Below are 14,607 nucleotides of genomic sequence, written 5' to 3'. Positions count from 1 at the left end.
TTATACATATAGGATAGGCACATACTTTATAGTAAATTAATAAACCTAAACAACAGATTTTCTGTGAACATGTAAGGGCTATCTGACAAAAGTGCATTGTCAGACTTAGCTGCTCAGCCTAGGTAAGTCACTCTGGCTGGAGAAAGGCAAAGAAGTACCGTCTCAACATAATCTTAAATACTCTTATAATACATTCTTTTAAAATGTCACAAATCAAAAATTATTTTTTCCTGAAATGTTTAAAATTGTAGTAATCTACACAAAAGTATTCTGAATCCAGAAAATGTGAAACTTCAGTTTTATTATAATGCTGAGTTCTCTTCCACTGAAAATTTTACTTGTTATTCACAAATTAACAAAATCCAAGAATCCATATATTCTTTACAATTAATCTCCAGGCTTGTTTGTTATATTTTTAGATAGAAATCAATTTATAAGCATGTAAGTATTGGAATAAACTATAATTTTATTTTATTATTTTTTACTTTTTGGCTGTGCCACACAGCATGTAGGATCTTAGTTCTGCAACCAGGGATTGAACCCACATGCCCTACAGTGGAAGCATGCAGTCTTAACCACTGGACCACCAGTGAAGTACCAATAAACTGTAATTTTACACTCAATGGATCAGACATGGTAATTTACTATGCAAGCTGGAACTCAAATGTATTTTTATGTTCCTGAGCTAACCACCTGACATCAGTGGGGGACGCTAACAACACAGTGACAGACCTTTACCATTTAAAAAACTGACTTTCAAGGTTACCCTCAAGTGAATACAAAAGCCTGTAACATGGAAGTAATTTGTAGTTTTATAAAGGCGACAAATGCTTCAGTCAACATACAGAAAGTGTGAGTCATCAAGCTTCAGAGTTAAGACCGTCTGATCTAGCTTCTATTATTATTGCATTAGCAGTAATTCTTGAGAAAAAAGAATACAAATTTCCCCTATTTTGTAAAATCAACCATTATTGCTGGTGATGGAAATAAAAAAAAGTCTAAGAAAGCACCACCCACAGAATCAGTTTTAGAGACATTAAAAAGTAAAATATCTGAATTCATACCGCTCAGCTCTACGGTAGGAATGAGTCTACCAAGCACTCCATCTTAAAACAGGGCAAGAAATTCATGAGACTGTTTCAGCAAATGTTTCAGCTAGAATTTATCTTACACAGCTCTATAAATGGTTTTAGACCTGAAATATACACACAGATGTTGCTTAAGTTTTCAGTTTTATTTTATGGGAGGAACCATATGTAGGGCATGAAACATATGTCAGGTATAAACCCTGACCCTGCCTTTATTTCCCGGCTGGCTTTGTGCCTCAATTTCCTACCCCTTGAAATAATACCTAACTTGCAGGGCTCTCATAAGAACTCAAGTTAAACCAGGTAATGCATATAATACTTAAGATTTCTAAAAACATGTCATCAGGGTTTTACTGAGTGTGGTACTCAATAAATGGTAGCTACTGTAACTTCTATTACAGTGATGGATTCCCAAGGAATCCGATACAGTCAGCATTCACGGGGTTGTCCAATCATTCTGGGTCTGTTTCCCTTCTTTAAGAAATACACGACTCATCTTTGAATCTGTTCTTTCGGCATAGGTGTCCTGCTCATTCTCTTCTAGCATCTTAATGCTATCAATTGCCTTATTTCTCTCTGCAAACAAGTCCCACACCTAAGTGAGATGGCCAAATACTGGCAGAGGGACTGCAGCTACAAAAAAAAAAAAAAAGCAAGATGGAACCCAAACAGGAGATATAAAGGAAACTGGTTGACACTTCAGACAGAGCAGAACGCTGCCCTTCCCTTCTCGGGATGTATTTACCGCAGTCTATCTGGCTAGCCTCAGAGTAACTTGAGCAACACATTCAATACAATAGGAAACCTCACTGCTCAGTTTCATACAAAGAAGCAGGTATGTTTTAAAGATTAAAAGATTAACAAGTATCTCCAGGTACAGAAAAATTTTAAATGAAAGAAATATAGGCAGGAAGCTCCTATACTGGTTCAACTCATCTACTTCAAATTAAAAGGTGCTGTAGCTAGAAGCGGTAGAAAACAAAGACACTTTCCAAGAGGGACTCTCATTTTTGCTGTCTCCTATGTGTGGGTGTGTGCTAAGCTGCTTCAGTCGTGTCCAACTCTGTGACCCACCAGGCTTCTCTGTCCATGGGATTATCCAGGGAAAAATGTTGGAGAGGGTTGTCATGCCCTCCTCCAGGGGATCTTCCTGATCTAGGGATTGAACCTGAGTCCCCTACATTGGCAGGCAGTGGACTTCCCTGGTGGCTCAGACATTAAGGAGTCTGCCTGCAACGCGGGAGACCCCAGTTCAATCCCTGGGTCAGGAAGATCCCTGGAGAAAGAAATGGCAGCCCACTGCAGTACTCTTGCCTGGAAAATCCCATGGATGAAGAAGCCTGGCAGGCTACAGTCCGTGGGGTCGCACAGAGTCGGACACGACTGAGTGGCTTCACACCACTTCTTAACCACTAGTGCTGCCTGGGAAGTCCTACTACCTCCCATAGCTAGGCTTTTTAAAAAATAGTTAGGCATTTAAAAAATTACAAGTCAAAGAGGCAGCCCTCTTTGCTAGTAAAAAACCTAGTGAAACTATTACTTTCTGGGCATCCCTTCTTAAATGGTTGTATATTTATAATCCATGCCTTTACTAGAGGGGAAGTCCCTGTACCATCTCTGGCAGATAAAGATACACAGTCAGGTATCAGGAGTCAAGAGTATGGGCTGTGGAGACATCTATCCTTTACAGTCTCGCCTCCTCCCAAGGGGAGGTCTCAGTTTCCTCATTTTTATGATATTAATTATCTCCTGATAAAGGGTTTAATCAAGCATAATTTTTTTCTAAAAAATTACCAATTAAAAGGATGTATTAAGAATGGATATATTTTTATCTACTTATATTAAAAATATTACTTCAATACAGTTTATACTAAATGTGGATAAGATTTCCCATCTTGATTAATATCCATGACAGGAACACTTTTTACTGAACGGCTACTGTATAGGTGCCAAAATGGTTAATGCATTTCTTGTAGTACTCACAATGGCCTGTGAAATTCATTATCCCCATTTTATAGGCAAACAAATTAAGTCTCAAAAAGACTGGGGAACCTGCCTAAAGTCACAAAGCTAGTAAGCTACTCATACTTCATACTCAGAACTAACTGACACACAGGATTATTCTCTCAACTACTCTACAGTTTCTCTGAAAAAGATTAAACAATCTGCAGAAGTTACATAATCTTAAGTAAATACAATCCCAGTTCCTGCAAATACTAACTTATATTTGAAAACTCAATACTCACATTGGTTTTTATTCACCGAAAACGAGTTGAATGGGAAGTTTTTTGTTTTAGCCCTATTACATTTACTTAAAAGGCTGGATCTAAGAACCATCTCTTACCTGTGCTGCTATCTCCACTCTCCATAGATGGTTTACCGGTTTCCGATGGATTGTTCATTCTTGAGTCTGCAATAAATTAGAGGAGATTTCTTAAAACTTGGGGATGTGGTTGGGTAGGCAAAAATTGTGGCAAACAAAAAGGTTAAGAATACTGACTAATGTTACAGCCCTAAAGTTCAAGGAGAGATGGTGTCAAAACTAAAACATTGCAAACTATAATAAAATTTCATCTGAAAGAAATTTAAGATTTTCATAACTCTGAAATGATCCACAAATAAATCATCTTTTAAAGAAATATAAGATTCTTCCAACAGAGATAACAGAAATCTAACCTGAAAAATTATGAGTATAATATAAAAAAGAGGAAAATGATTTATAATATGAAGCATAGAGTATATTACAGAAACAAAATTGGGGTGAGTGGGGGAGAAGTATACCTCACAATGTAAAATATGTTATTCCCAAATAGTTTCTTTTTTCCTAAGTAAAGATATTCATTAATTATAACCTAAATAAGCTACTGGTAATCTTGATAACAGACTGGACAATAACTCAACAGAATAAAAAGAAAACATGTCTAAGAAAAATAACTCCATATTTACTCTCCATGCCCCCCAAAACAAACTAAACATGCATCAAAGTGAAAATATACCAAATTCATACAATTATAAACTAGTACAAGAAGCTGGACTACAAGGCATAACAGATACATCTAATAATTACAAAACTAAGTCACAATCATACTCACTTAAAAATGATACTGCCTTGATATCCTAAATGGACACTTTCATAGTAATAATTTTCATCAAGAATATTAATTATCTTAGAAGATATGCAAGAGGGAAAACAAGAACATATGCACTTTATTTCTACCTCTAAACTATACTTTTATATATTATATATCTTATTCTATTTCTCTTGCGAGCTGAAACTTAGCATATTTATAATCAAATAAGTTTACTGTCAAGGAAGTTCTAACTTTTCTGCCCATCAGGTTAAGAACCATTTAACTATAATCATTAGTAAAGAATAATACTTAAACTGAATTTATTCAGATTTTTGACTCAAGAGCTCATTTTGTCATCTGCTTAAATGTTTAACTAGAAAATTAAAATAAGCGTTAGTAGTCCCAATCATGTTGCCCCTAGTTATTTCACCCACAGGCATAACTCTAAGAATCAAGAAACCTCCCACAGATTTCATCCAATCTGGAAGCCGTACAATGGCTTTTCTAATACAGTTTTTGAAACAAATGCTTGCCTTATGGGCTTAAGCAGTTCTAACATATCTTTGTTCTGTTCTTCACATGTTCAGAGTTCAAATTTGTTAAGTCTGCAGTCATAAATGAAGGCAGTTCTATAACTTCCTTCCCAGACCCATCCAGAAAAATTTAAATATCATCTGAAAGCATACCAAGTTTTGAAAGCAACAGGTGTACAGCTTAGTAAATATCAGCTTTCTGAATGACTTAACCAAAATCTTATGAATGTCAACAAAAGTCACAATAAATCTAATAGAATATACTAATAAAGCATACGTGCTGCTCAATGCTTCCTTTATATGTATTTTAAAACAAAATGGGGAAAAAAAGATGAACTAGCTTACATTCATCAGAAGGGTAACAATTTTTTTCCCACAAACCATAAAAACAAAGCTAGGCATAGTTCTTAACAAGTCATGGTCTTGTATAATTCATATCTTGGTTTCCACATGTATAAATTAATAATTATGTCACAGATATTCTATATGAATCCTCTATGCATTTTCTATTAAACTCTCAAGAGTTCAATACACATACACAAAAATAAATAAAATCAAATTCTGACTAACTATACAAGTATGAATGCTGTACACTGGAATGGAATGGAAAAATGTCTGAATGATATTAACTGTGAACTGAAAACAACAGAATTTCTAATTCTAAAATATAATGCCAAAAATATTAAAAAAGGTACTTTCCTTTCTTGAGTTCCCAACTTAGTAGACGTAAAAGAGTAAATACAAGGAAGTTTTATTTATGTTTGAAGCTTTTTTTTTTTTTCCTCTCTAGGCACAATAAACTGACTGTTGAGTCTAAAACACAGTCTACAGGTTGCTCTTGGACTCAGTTCTTGACATCAGTTTGTTATTTTAGTCATTCATCCTTTTTCATAGTGGTTTCTATCATGTTGTATAAGTATCACTACTATCTTGGGTTTAGACCATGCCTTCTGCCTAAAAATTCAAACATTTTCAGATCTATTATTTTATTATGAACAACTGCAACGGTGTTGGGGACAGCCTTCATTTTTCAAGTGGGAAAAATTACATATAGGAAAAAAAATAATCCGGGGTTCATAACATCACTTGGAGATGTGACCAGAGTAACCCAAAGAGGTTTCAACAATTCTTCATATAAACAGGAAAAACTCAGCACAAAATATGGTCACTATAGTCACAGCATATCTAAAAACCAAAGTGCCTCAGTCTATTTTAAACCTTAATCAAAGACAGTTTATATATTCAAGCCACACATTTCTCTCCCCAAATCTTATTGTTCTTTAGGAAAAAAACTCTAAAAACACACTTTCCTGCACTTAAAAATTGTTTCCTGAAGAAGAGAGTTGATTTTTAAAAATAAAAAAGGCTAGTATTAATCAAAATTTGAAAACAGGTAACAGTTTCTGAAATCTGGAAATTGATCAACAGTCCTACTGCAGTTAACCATCCCAACTACCTTCTGCATTAGGATTTATGGCAACAACTATGTACTGTGGCTCCATCTTACTTTTCACCAGGCCCTTTTGGTTTTTAGATAAGATATTCATATTCAGTATGCAAAACATTTTTACTAATATGTACATATTATCGAGGTACACTTTATATCTTGTTTCAGATTTAGACTGTTTTTTTAGAACAATATGAAATGCTCTCAACAGAAATTTCCAAAAAGCAAAAATGTCCTCCATTCAAGCAGAACTCTAAATCCACACTATTTATTGAAAATATCCTCTGAACCAGAAGAGCTAGTGGTAGGGAGGAACTTACTGTAAATTCAAGCAGGCTTATGCTTTGCAAATGCTCTCCTCCTTCCCAGCTCAGTCCACTTCTCCCCCCTCCCACAAGTTGGTTGCATATGCGATTAAGTATTTATGCATAGTCAACCCTACACACACTATTTCCATATTAAAGCTTATAAGAAAGAACTGTGCTGGTACCCACCTAGGACATAGTCACTGCAGTCCAGCATTGCTGTGAAATCTTCTAGAGGTTCAGACAGTCCAAAGCAAGGAAGAAACAGGTAGCGGTTTGGTGTGGGAGAAAGAAGGTACTACTATTTCTAACAAATCTACACTATATTCTTTACAGAACAAGGGTGGGAGGTGGAAAGTGGATTAGGGGGAGAAGCAAAATACAACTTCAGTTACACCATAGCAATCTTCAACTGAATAAGGAAACTTCAGTTGCTCAGAGTAGTTTTAGTCTCTCTTACCAGCTAGGACTGACATTGTCAAGGCAACTGAAGCATGAAAAGTTCCCCTTTTTGTAATAAAATAGAAACAAAGATTGCAGCTGGCAGTTTCCATAATGAAGCTTAATCAGTATGCGCGTGATTAGGGCCTTATGCAAATCTCTCCTCGTTAGCACAGCAGCCAGCACTTTGAAGTCCACGAACAATTCATTTACAGAATACACTGAAAGCACCCCCTGCATAATTTAAATCATTGCATAAATATTTATCAGTGTATTTGCATATTAATTGGCAGTGCATGAAGGGAAAAATTATCTCCTGAGTGCCAGCATAATAATTAGGAGGATAAAATGAGATTTCTTCCAATGGTCTGGCTTCTTGGACCTAACTTAAGATAGTACTGAGGGAGAGGGGAGGGACAGGAGACAGTGCTCTGTTAAATGCCACTGAAATGACACGTACAAATTAGAAACAACTCTACAGACTTAAGCACCTTTAATCTCATTCCTGCTGGCAACAATGACTTCAGTAATAAGAGGATTTGCAAAAAGCTTTCGACACAATCCAAATAATCCCAAGGAAACAATTAGCAAGGTAGAAGCAGAACACAGGGCTGTCAAGATGGTGCTAGCCTACTGATAGAGAATTTTCCAAATATTAACATACACTGCCAGGGGAAAGTCCTACTTTAAAACAAGGAACCAACAAATGTCTGGGAGCAATGCAGCATCTATAAAATTATCTTCAAGAGTATGAAAACTCATTAGCTACAAATTCTTTGATACTATCAAATTAACCAAATAGATTACTTGAATGCCACATATCACAAAATATCCTTCCCCCATCAAAATCAACCTAAAGTATATGACAATTTGTTATTTACAATATCAATCATCAAAAAATGGGTCATTAAATTGTGGAATTACTTAGTATTTTCCAGTAAATTTCACTTAATGGATATGAATCTATAAACTTAAAATACTTGCAAAAAATATATTTATTCAATTTAAAATGAATTTACAAGGTAAAACATCAATCCCAAAATTTTAGGTATTACCATATGACAACATTCTAATGTAATCATTAGACAGACAGTTTGAGACAGTTCTAAAATCCCATGAAACAGGCATCACTACTCCTTTTTAAAAATGAGGAAACTGAGGGACAGCTTTAGAGCTGAAGTATTTTACCTACTGTTACACGAATGACTCGGAGTCAGAATTTAAAACCAGATTTTGCGGACATTAAAACTTGAGCACCTGGCCACTACAATACCTGTGTACAAATTATACATCTAGGGAACCAGCACACATGGAGGGCTGAACCAAGCAGCAGACTGAAACAGTTTATTTTCAGCGCAGTAAGGAAACCAGCAATCGGTGACAGTGACTTTGTGTTTAACAGTCAAGTGAGTGTGGACACACAGAAGAGTGCACTGGACTTGAGAGCTCTTAACGGTATCATTTCATTAATACTTGCTTTTATTCAGAACTTATCCTCAAGCATGCCAAGTGTCTGATTCTTAAAAGCATGTATATACCTTTCCCTAACAGTAAGGATGGAATGAAACAATATGCATATGAGGAAATGAAACATAAGATTTCTCTAAGGGATGTTCAAAAGATTTCCCTGCAAGTCAACAACTTTGCTACAAACAGAACCAAAAAGCTCTCTTACCTTTTAGAGCAGCACTCTATTTATATTGCTAGTTTTTCTGTTTTATAGAACCACAAAATCTGTAAGAGAGGGAGTTTGGGGGAGAAATTTAACACTGACATGTAGTGCCTGTGAGACTTTCCCTCTTTGAACCTTCCTTTCCTCATCTGTAAAATGCTATCTTTTTCATGAGGCTGCTGTGAGGATAAATGTACCTGTGCTTCTCAGACTAGACCCTGCACTGGAGCAGGAGGTTGCTGTGCCAGAGAAGACATGAAGACACAGGACAAACATGGTGTATCTTCTGAGAACAGCGATTTTATTCAATAATAATTCACAATACTTTGTATTAAAACAATCAATATATTATGGAACAGAAAATGAAACAAGTGAATTTTTAAGGTAGAATGTACAACTTCTATTTGGCAGGAAAACATGAGAAGTAGCGATGACTGTGATGAGAATTTAGTGGATGTCAGTCAATAAATGCTTTTTTTCCTTCTTCTGCCTTCATAAAATTTTACATTTACTGCCTGCATTTATCACGGAATCTCTTTGAACCTCACAATGTACCTTTTTCTACCGTACGCGGTAAATACCACTCAACTGTATTTCTGATGCCAACTAGGTCTTTCATACATCAGCCAAGGATGACTTATACTACAGAGAGACAATCACAGGCAACTAAGGAGTGTTTACTGGAAGATACCTGCAGGGCAGTATAACAACCCTCCTCCCCCTCAGATCAAGAGAGTTCCACAGGGTCTTTCTGCACAGCAGGCCTATACCTCACCAACTCACGAAAGTGAAGTCGCTCAGTCCTGTCCGACTCTTTGTGACCCCACGGCCTGTAACCTGCACCAGGCTCCTCCGTCCACGGGATTCTCCAGGCAAGAATACTGGAGTGGGTTGCCATTTCCTTCTCCAGGGGATCTTCCTGAGCCAAGGATTGAACCGAGGTCTCCCACACTGCAGATAGATGCTTTACCCTCTGAGCCACCAGGGAAGCCTCTAACTCACATAGGCTACTATGAAATGTGAGACCTCCTTCCCCTCTACTGCACAACTCACCACCTTCACCCCAGGATGAGGGAGAGAGAAGGCAGCGTGAGATGCAACTATCCAGGATGACACGAAGCCTCACCTTATCCAGGCTACTGACTCTGTCACAGCGGTAAGGGTGAAGAAAACTCCCTTTCTGTCACTCTTGATCTAGGTACTCTGCATTCTAGATGGAAGGCTTAAATATTGGAAGGTTGGCCAAGCCTTTCATAGATGGATCGGGGGAGGGATGGCCACCATTTCTCCAATAGAGTCCCCTAACCATGGGATACTTAGATATCAAAGAGGGGAACAGACAGAGAGCTTTTTCCACAAAGTCTCAAATGGTCCTGGTGGCTCAGTTGGTAAAGAATCCATCTGCAAAGCGGGAGACCTAGGTTCGATCCTAGGTTGGGAAGATCCCCTGGAGAAGGGAAAGGCTACCCACTCCAGTATTCTATACAGTCCATGGGGTCACAAAGAGTTGGACACGACTGAGCTACTTCCACTTCAAATGTTCATTTGGTCCTCTGTCTGTAATAGCACATTAAAGCTTAACCTAAAAAGAATATCCTTTTTAAAAAGAAGAACCATTTCTGGGAGGTTTGTGGGATTGCTATTCACACTTCAGCATGAATTAAATCAATTATAAACTGCTTTCCTTTTAAGACCTAGTTTGGCTTTCCTGGTGGCTCAATCAGTAAAGAATCTGCCTGCAATGAAGGAGACCCGGTTCGATTCGTGAGTTGAGAAGATTCCCCTGGAGAAGGAAATGGCAACCAACTCCAGTATTCATGCCTGGAAAATCCCATGGACAGAGGAGCCTAGCATGCTGCAGTCCATGGTATCCCAAAGAGTTGGACACAACTTCTCGACCAAACCATCACCAAGACATGGTTTAGGAGTTGATTAGTAAGGTAACAATTGTTTCCATTGGAAGAGGTCAATAAATACTCCTTTTTAAAATAAATACTTTTATTAAGTATAGTTGATTTATAGTGATTCAGATGTACAGCAAAGTAATTCAGAGACATATCTTCAGATTCTTTTCCATTCAGTTCAGTTCAGTTCAGTCGCGTCTGACTCTTTGCAACCCCAGGAACCGCAGCATGCCAGGCCTCCATCAACAACTCCTGGTGTCCACCCAAACCCTGTCCACTGTGTTGGTGATCCCATCCAACCATCTCATCCTCTGTCGTCCGCTTCTCTTGCCCTCAATCTTTCCTAGCATCAGGGTCTTTTCAAATGAGTCAGCTCTCCGCATCAGATGGCCAAAGTATTGGAGTTTCAGCTTCAGCATCAGTCCCTCCAATGAACACCCAGGACTGATCTCCTTTAGGATGGACTGGTTGGATCTCCTTGCAGTCCAAGGGACTCTCAACAGTCCCCTCCAACACCACAGTTCAAAAGCATCAATTCTTCAGTGCTCAGCCTTCTTCACAGTCCAACTCTCACATTCATACATGATCAGTGTTAAAACCATACCCTTGACTAGACGGACCTTTGTTGACAAAGTAATGTCTCTGCTTTTTAATATGCTGTCTAGGGAGTAAGCGTCTTTTAATTTTATGGCCGTAGTCACCATATGCAGTGACTTTGGAGCCCCCCAAAATAAAGTCAGCCAGTTTCCCCTGTTTCCCCATCTATTTGCCATGAAGTGGTGGGACCAGATGCCATGATCTTTGTTTTCTGAATGTTGAGCTTTAAGCCAACTTTTTTTCACTCTCCTCTTTCACTTTCATCAAGAGGCTTTTTAGTTCTTCTTCACTTTCTGCCATAAGGGTGGTATCATCTGCATATCTGAGGTTATTGATATTTCTCACAGCAGTCTTGATTCCAGCTTGTGCTTCCTCCAGCCCAGCATTTCCCATGATGTACTCTGCATATGTTAAATAAGCAGGGTGACAATATACAGCCTTGACGTACTCCTTTTCCTATTTGGAACCAGTCAGTTGTTCCATGTCCAGTTCTAACTGTTGCTTCCTGACTTGTATACAGGTTTCTCAAGAGGCAGGTCAGGTGGTCTGGTATTCCCATCTCTTTCAGAATTTTCCACAGTTGATTGTGATCCACACAATCAAAGGCCTTGGCATAGTCAATAAAGCAGAAATAGATGTTTTTCTGGAACTCCCTTGCTTTTTCAATGATCTAGCAGATGTTGGCAATTTGATATCTGGTTCCTCTGCCTTTTCTAAAACCAGCTTGAACATGAGGGAGTTCACGGTTCACATATTGCTGAAACCTAACTTGGAGAATTTTGAGCATTACCTTACTAGCGTGTGAGATGAGTGCAGTTGTGCGATAGTTTAAGCATTCTTTGGCATTACCTTTCTTTGGGATTGGAATGAAAACTGACCTTTTCTAGTCCTGTGGCCACTGCTGAGCTTTCCAAATTTGCTGACATATTGAGTGCAGCACTTTCACAGAATCATCTTTTAGGGTTTGAAATATCTCAAAGATGGAGAAACTCTATACAGTCAGCAAAAACAAGACCGGGAGGAGATCGTGGCTCAGATCACGAACATGAACTGTTTTCCATTTAAGGCTATTAAAAGATATTGAATATAGTTCCCTGTATTATATAGTAGGTCCCTGTTGTAATCTGCTTTATACAGTAGTAGTTTTAGTGTGTATATGTTAATCCCAAATTTCCAATTTATCTCTTCCTTATCATGTCCCTTAGTAACCGTAAGTTTGTACTGTATGTCTGTGAGTCTATTTCTGTTTTGTAAATAAGTTCATCTATAGAATTTCACTTATTTGTCTTTCTCTGACTTATTTTTCTTAAACATGGTAATATCTAGGCCCATCCACATTGCTGCAAATGGCGTTATTTCACTCTTCTATGGCTGAGAAACATTCCACTGTGTGTGTATGTATGTTACATCTTATCTATTCATCTGTCTCTGGCTTCTTAGGTTGCTTCCATGTCCTCGCTATTGTAAACAGAGCTGATATGAATACTGAGGTGCATGTATCTTTTTGAGTTGAAGTTTTCAGATATACGCCCAGGAATAGGATTGCAGGATCATATGGTAACCCTATTTTTAGTTTTTAAAGGAATCTTCCTACTTTTCTTCATAGTGGCTGCACCAATTTACATTGCCACCAACAGTGTAGGAGGGTTCCTTTTTCTCCACATCCTCTCCAGCATTTATTCTTTGTGGACTATAAACAACAGCCATTTTGACTGGCATATGTGAATGATGCCTCCTAAGGTTGCAGTACAGGGATTTCAGTACACACACACACACAAGAACAAACAAACAAACAAACACACAAAAACACAATAAACCCCCAAACCCCAAATGGAATGTCTATCATTTACTAAAAATTTAGATTACCAAATACCAAGCAGTATTTATTTTTAGTAATTACCTTTTATCAAATCTTTACAAAGCATTCAACTTGGGTTTTCACAGGAAACTTAAGTTTTTCCAGAAACTTAACTTTTTCCTTGATTTATTTAACAATTATTTAAATTGTCTAATTAAATAAGAAGTATAAACCAGTATGAAAAGGCCTGACAGCACAAGCCAGTAAATGAACCCTGATACTCATACACCTCCTCCACCAGCAGCAGCTATGCACTGGCATCCTAAGGAGTAAGCACTTAGCATGCTGAGGGTTTCATCAGGATGTTTCAAGCAGGGATTCTGAGGGCATCAGTTAAACAGATCTGTCATTTAGGTGGTGGTTTGTTGAGAAAGCTGCCACACTAGAACACAGCCAGTATTTAAGAGGCTCATGGTTTGGTCTCTTCCTTAACCAGTGCTACCTTCTACAACCACGCCACAGCTCATTTACTGCTCAATCCAACACTCTGGCATTCTTCGGGAAACATAGCATCATTACAAAATCCAACCCTGGATTGCTTAGCTGTAAAAGCTTAAATCTTGTGTAGTTCTACTCAACTTTTACCATTACACTAAACTTTTCTATTTTATCATCCTGGTTTTTATTTCTATAACTGTCTTTTGTTTTAAACAGTTTTGCAGTCATTCATCTCATGTATGAACACATTCAATAAGTATTTACTAAGTGCTGTCAGACACTAGAATAGGAATTGAGACTACAATGCTGAGTCACAGAATGCTTACAATTCCACAGTAGACAAAATATTAACCAATCATCTAAATACAGAACATGGCACATTTGTAATTCATTCATCCTTGGCTAATCTTAGAGGTCTCCAACCTTAAGAACAGGAATGTGACTTTTTCTCTGATTACATTTCTTAAATCCATGAAAAACAGACTTTGTTCTATTTAAAACCATGTGCTGCTTTGGTTATTCCCATCCATCCTTTGAACTAGGCTTCCCAGGTGGCTCCTGATGAAGGTGAAAGAGGAGAGTGAAAAGGCTGGCTTAAAATTCAACATTCAAAAAACAAAGATCATGGCATCTGGTCCCATTGCTGCTGCTAAGTCACTTCAGTCGTGTCCGACTCTTCGCGACCCCATGGACTGCAGCCTACCAGGCTCCTCTGCCCATGGGATTTTCCAGGCAAGAGTACTGGAGTGGGGCGCCATTGCCTTCTCCGCTGGTCCCATTACTTCATGGCAAATAGATGGGGAAACAATGGAAACAGTGAGAGACTTTATGTTTTGGGCTCTAAAATCACTGCAGATGGTGACTGCTGCCATGAAATTAAAAGATGCTTGTTTCTTATAAGAAAAGCTAAGACAGACCTAGATAGCATATTAAAAAGCAGAGACATCACTTCGCCAACAAAGGTCCATCTAGTCAAAGCTATGGTTTTTCCAGTAGTCATGTTATGGACATGAGAGTTGGATAATAAAGAAGGCTAAGCACTGAAGAATTGATGCTTTCGAACTGTGGTATTGGAGAAGACTCTTGAAAGTCCCCTGAACAGCAAGGAGATTAAACCAGGCAATCTTAAAGGAAATCAACTCTGAGTATTCTCTGGAAGGACTGATACTGAAGCGGAAGCTCCAATACTTTGGCCACCTGATGCGAAGAGCTGACTCACTCATGCAGTTTGCAAGCAAGTTAAATAAGCAGGG

At 38.0% G+C, this 14,607-nt stretch overlaps 1 protein-coding gene across 10 annotated transcripts in view; it reads right to left on the bottom strand.

Moving 5' to 3' along the window:
• POU2F1 (POU class 2 homeobox 1) overlaps nucleotides 1–14,607 on the bottom strand; it is a 206,520-nt gene that overhangs the window by 86,511 nt on the left and 105,402 nt on the right. For 8 of the 10 annotated variants that reach the window (XM_060403567.1, XM_060403574.1, XM_060403572.1 and 5 more), the window contains one exon: nucleotides 3,433–3,498. Coding sequence is in view for 8 of the 10 variants with exons in the window: in XM_060403564.1 (XP_060259547.1) it covers nucleotides 3,433–3,498 (66 nt within the window). In the remaining 2 variants the exon portion in view is untranslated. Of the gene's footprint in view, nucleotides 1–3,432; nucleotides 3,499–6,633; nucleotides 6,866–14,607 lie in introns of those variants that run through there. The other 2 variants (XM_060403568.1, XM_004002730.5) reach the window with 1 other exon arrangement.

The sequence above is a fragment of the Ovis aries genome, chromosome 1, assembly GCF_016772045.2.
Source record: "Ovis aries strain OAR_USU_Benz2616 breed Rambouillet chromosome 1, ARS-UI_Ramb_v3.0, whole genome shotgun sequence".
Classification (NCBI taxonomy): Eukaryota; Metazoa; Chordata; class Mammalia; order Artiodactyla; family Bovidae; genus Ovis; species Ovis aries.
This window is presented reverse-complemented; position numbering and strand designations above follow the sequence as displayed.